At 52.8% G+C, this 2,662-nt stretch overlaps 1 protein-coding gene across 2 annotated transcripts in view; it reads right to left on the bottom strand.

The window, feature by feature from the left end:
• LOC113202361 (eye-specific diacylglycerol kinase) overlaps nt 1-2,662 on the bottom strand; it is a 259,771-nt gene that overhangs the window by 235,326 nt on the left and 21,783 nt on the right. Inside the window, exons 1-2 of one of the 2 annotated variants that reach the window (XM_052266142.1) lie at nt 1,208-1,474; nt 435-713 (exon numbers count right to left, since the gene is read on the bottom strand). In XM_052266142.1, the coding sequence (XP_052122102.1) occupies nt 435-713; nt 1,208-1,224 (296 nt within the window). In that variant the 5' untranslated portion in view covers nt 1,225-1,474. Of the gene's footprint in view, nt 1-434; nt 714-1,207; nt 1,475-2,662 lie in introns of those variants that run through there. The other variant, XM_052266143.1, reaches the window with a different exon arrangement.

The following is a 2,662-nucleotide window of genomic DNA, read 5'->3' as shown; positions in this document are numbered from 1 at the left end:
CGAGTCCGGTGCAGTGCGATGCATTAGTGATGACGCGGGCTGATTGGTGGGCACACACCACCACCACCGCCCGGCTCTGCTCGTCACTATTCCCTTTGCTTCCCTCCCTATCCCCCTCCTCCCTCCCCGCCTCACCGATGTTTGAATTTGGCGCCAAAGCGGCCGCCGCCGCGGTGGGTTGCGGCGGCCGCGTCTCTTGGCCGCCGAAGCCCTCTCTACCTCGCGAGTTGGACCCGCGAGGCTTGAAGGTAAACAGGGGCAGAGGTAAGTTCGTGGGAGCGCGCCGCGCCGCGAGGCGCGCGTCTTGAACGACGCGGCCTCCGGAATGGAAAGTATTCGCTTCAAAGTTTTGTCAAAGTTTGAACAAGTGCGGAATTTAGGTTGGGCAGCATAGGGAAGAGGGGAAGGGGGATGGCGGCGGTTCTGATTCTCACCTGTACGAGTCGTGTCGGGTGAAGTAGCTGAAGTGGCCGGCAGCGCCGGCAGAGTTGTTGGTGCCCCTGAAGACGGGCTCGTCGGCGGGGTCCAGGTAGCTGACGAAGGAGCCCGGGACGGAGAGCCTGGACATGCCATCGCCGCCCCCGGCGCCGCCACTGCCCCCGCAGTGCGCCGCCTCCGCGAAGGCCGGGGGCGGGTCCGGGGGCGGGGCGGGGGGCGGCGAGTCCGTGCGGATGACAGGGACCACGCGCTGCGCCATGCGTCCGGCGGGTATCCTGCGACAAGAATAGAGCTGACATGAGCAACAGGTGCCGCGAAGCGGGGTGAACCAAAACCAAACGAGAACAATGAGCCTCGCAATGAGCCCAGTATGAATAAACGACCCGGCGGGAAAAAAGCTGAAAAGCTGAAGAATGCGGGGAAGAAGAAAACGGAAAACGCTATGCTTTATCGTGGTGACTGCCGTTTTCTTGTTCTATGCATTCTTTTCCATTTCAGCTTTACAGGAATGCTTTCATAACTTTTTTGGATTCTTCGATTCGATGCCGAAGTATCCCACCACACCATAGTACTCAGTTAACACTGCTGATATGATGATTAGGTTAGACGGAAAAATAAAAGAAATCGTAATTTGAACTGTTCACCCAAACAACATTGATCCCGACGGTGGACCCACCAGAGGGAACGACAACTTTAGCGTCTTCACCCGAGTGCCCGTGCGCACCCGTCACACAAAAAGTGTTCACAAACGGCTGCCGTGCCCACTCACCTCGGACATCCTCCCATCCTGTCCGCCCACACTGGTGGACATCTCGCCGAAGCGTACAAAAGAAAAGGCCAAGATCCAGGCCGCGTCCTGAGCGGATCCTAACCTCATTCTACCCGGCCCGAACGCTATCCTCGACGAAACAACAAGAGTTGGTCTGGAGTCACTCGACGCTCGCGCCTAAAGTGCGATGGTAAATGGGAAACACGCAAAACAGAATGCACCTAACCGCGAATAAATACAAAATGTTGGAATAAACAATAACGATTTCGACCGACAGTTGACGAACCGATGCGCACAGCCTCACGCGGCCGCGGCCGCCGCCGCCGCCCAGCTCCGACTGACGTAGTGGTCAGGTTGTGAGGTTCCGGTGCGCTCTGTGCTCTCGCGTCGCGTCTCCAGCAATTCGTCTTGTTTACACCTGTATTTTGTGTGAAAAGTTTTCGCGGATCTGTTTTGGAGTGTTTTCGTTGCCGAAGTGTACCTACGCTGTTCGCGTGCCGTGGCATGTCGTGACGTGACAGACGGGTTTTTGTTGCGGTGGCGTCTAGGTGGCGTGTCAAGAGAAGCGTCGTTCAGGTTAGGACCCTCTCAACTTGACCACCATGGCGAGGAACGTGAGGAAGTCGGTCTCAAGTGTGACGCTGCCTGGATGTCGCTGGAAGATGTGCGCCGATCTGTCCGATTCCAAACTGCACAGCTCTAATGTAAGTTTTTTTTTGCCTCACCAACCCCATTTTTTCTTTTCTTTGATACTTCATTTCATGTTTTTCTTTTTTATACTACTTTGACAGTTAAGTGCGCACTGTCGCTTACTTTAGATCTGGGAAATTTTACAAAACTATTTTATCTGTTTGAGATCAGTTTTTTGCGGATTCTCATTGTCGACTACTTTTGCACTAGCAACAAACGAATCGATGGAATGTTTAGCCGTTATCATTACCAGTTTGTAGCAAGTTTACGGTAAAAAGCATGAATTTTGAGATGAATATTAATTACCACAGTGCGAGCTCAATATTACATACTCCTACGTAGTTTCCAATTACTATTTGCTTTGGTGAACCAACCCAAGTTTTTAGAGTGTCTTTTAGAGTGTGCCTACCCATTATCTATCTATCTAATTGCCTTCATGTTAGTCTGCAATGCTGTCTTTGTGATGTCCAGCCATCAGTTTAATAGGTTGTCCTGCATATTTCTTGAATAATTCAAGGCCTTTGGCACTAGCCCTCGGACAGTGTGCCCCCTTCCCCCTTTAGCCTCTTCCCACTCCCACCCCCATCAGTGCCATCAGCCACCACCACCCAATCTTCTTGCTGTGGAAAAGGACGCCATATGGCTATGCACCAAATGAGCTCTTTCCTCCCTTTTTTGCAATATTTTGCAGTCATTTCATATTGCGATACTCAGACGAGACTCGCCACGCCCACATTGCTGCAGCTGGGTGCTGGTGCCCTCCGG

The sequence above is a fragment of the Frankliniella occidentalis genome, unplaced genomic scaffold (genome assembly GCF_000697945.3).
Source record: "Frankliniella occidentalis isolate FOCC.00 unplaced genomic scaffold, Focc_3.1 Scaffold35, whole genome shotgun sequence".
In the NCBI taxonomy this organism is placed as follows: Eukaryota; Metazoa; Arthropoda; class Insecta; order Thysanoptera; family Thripidae; genus Frankliniella; species Frankliniella occidentalis.
The sequence above is the reverse complement of the archived record's forward strand: the minus strand, read 5'-3'. Positions and strand labels throughout refer to the sequence as shown.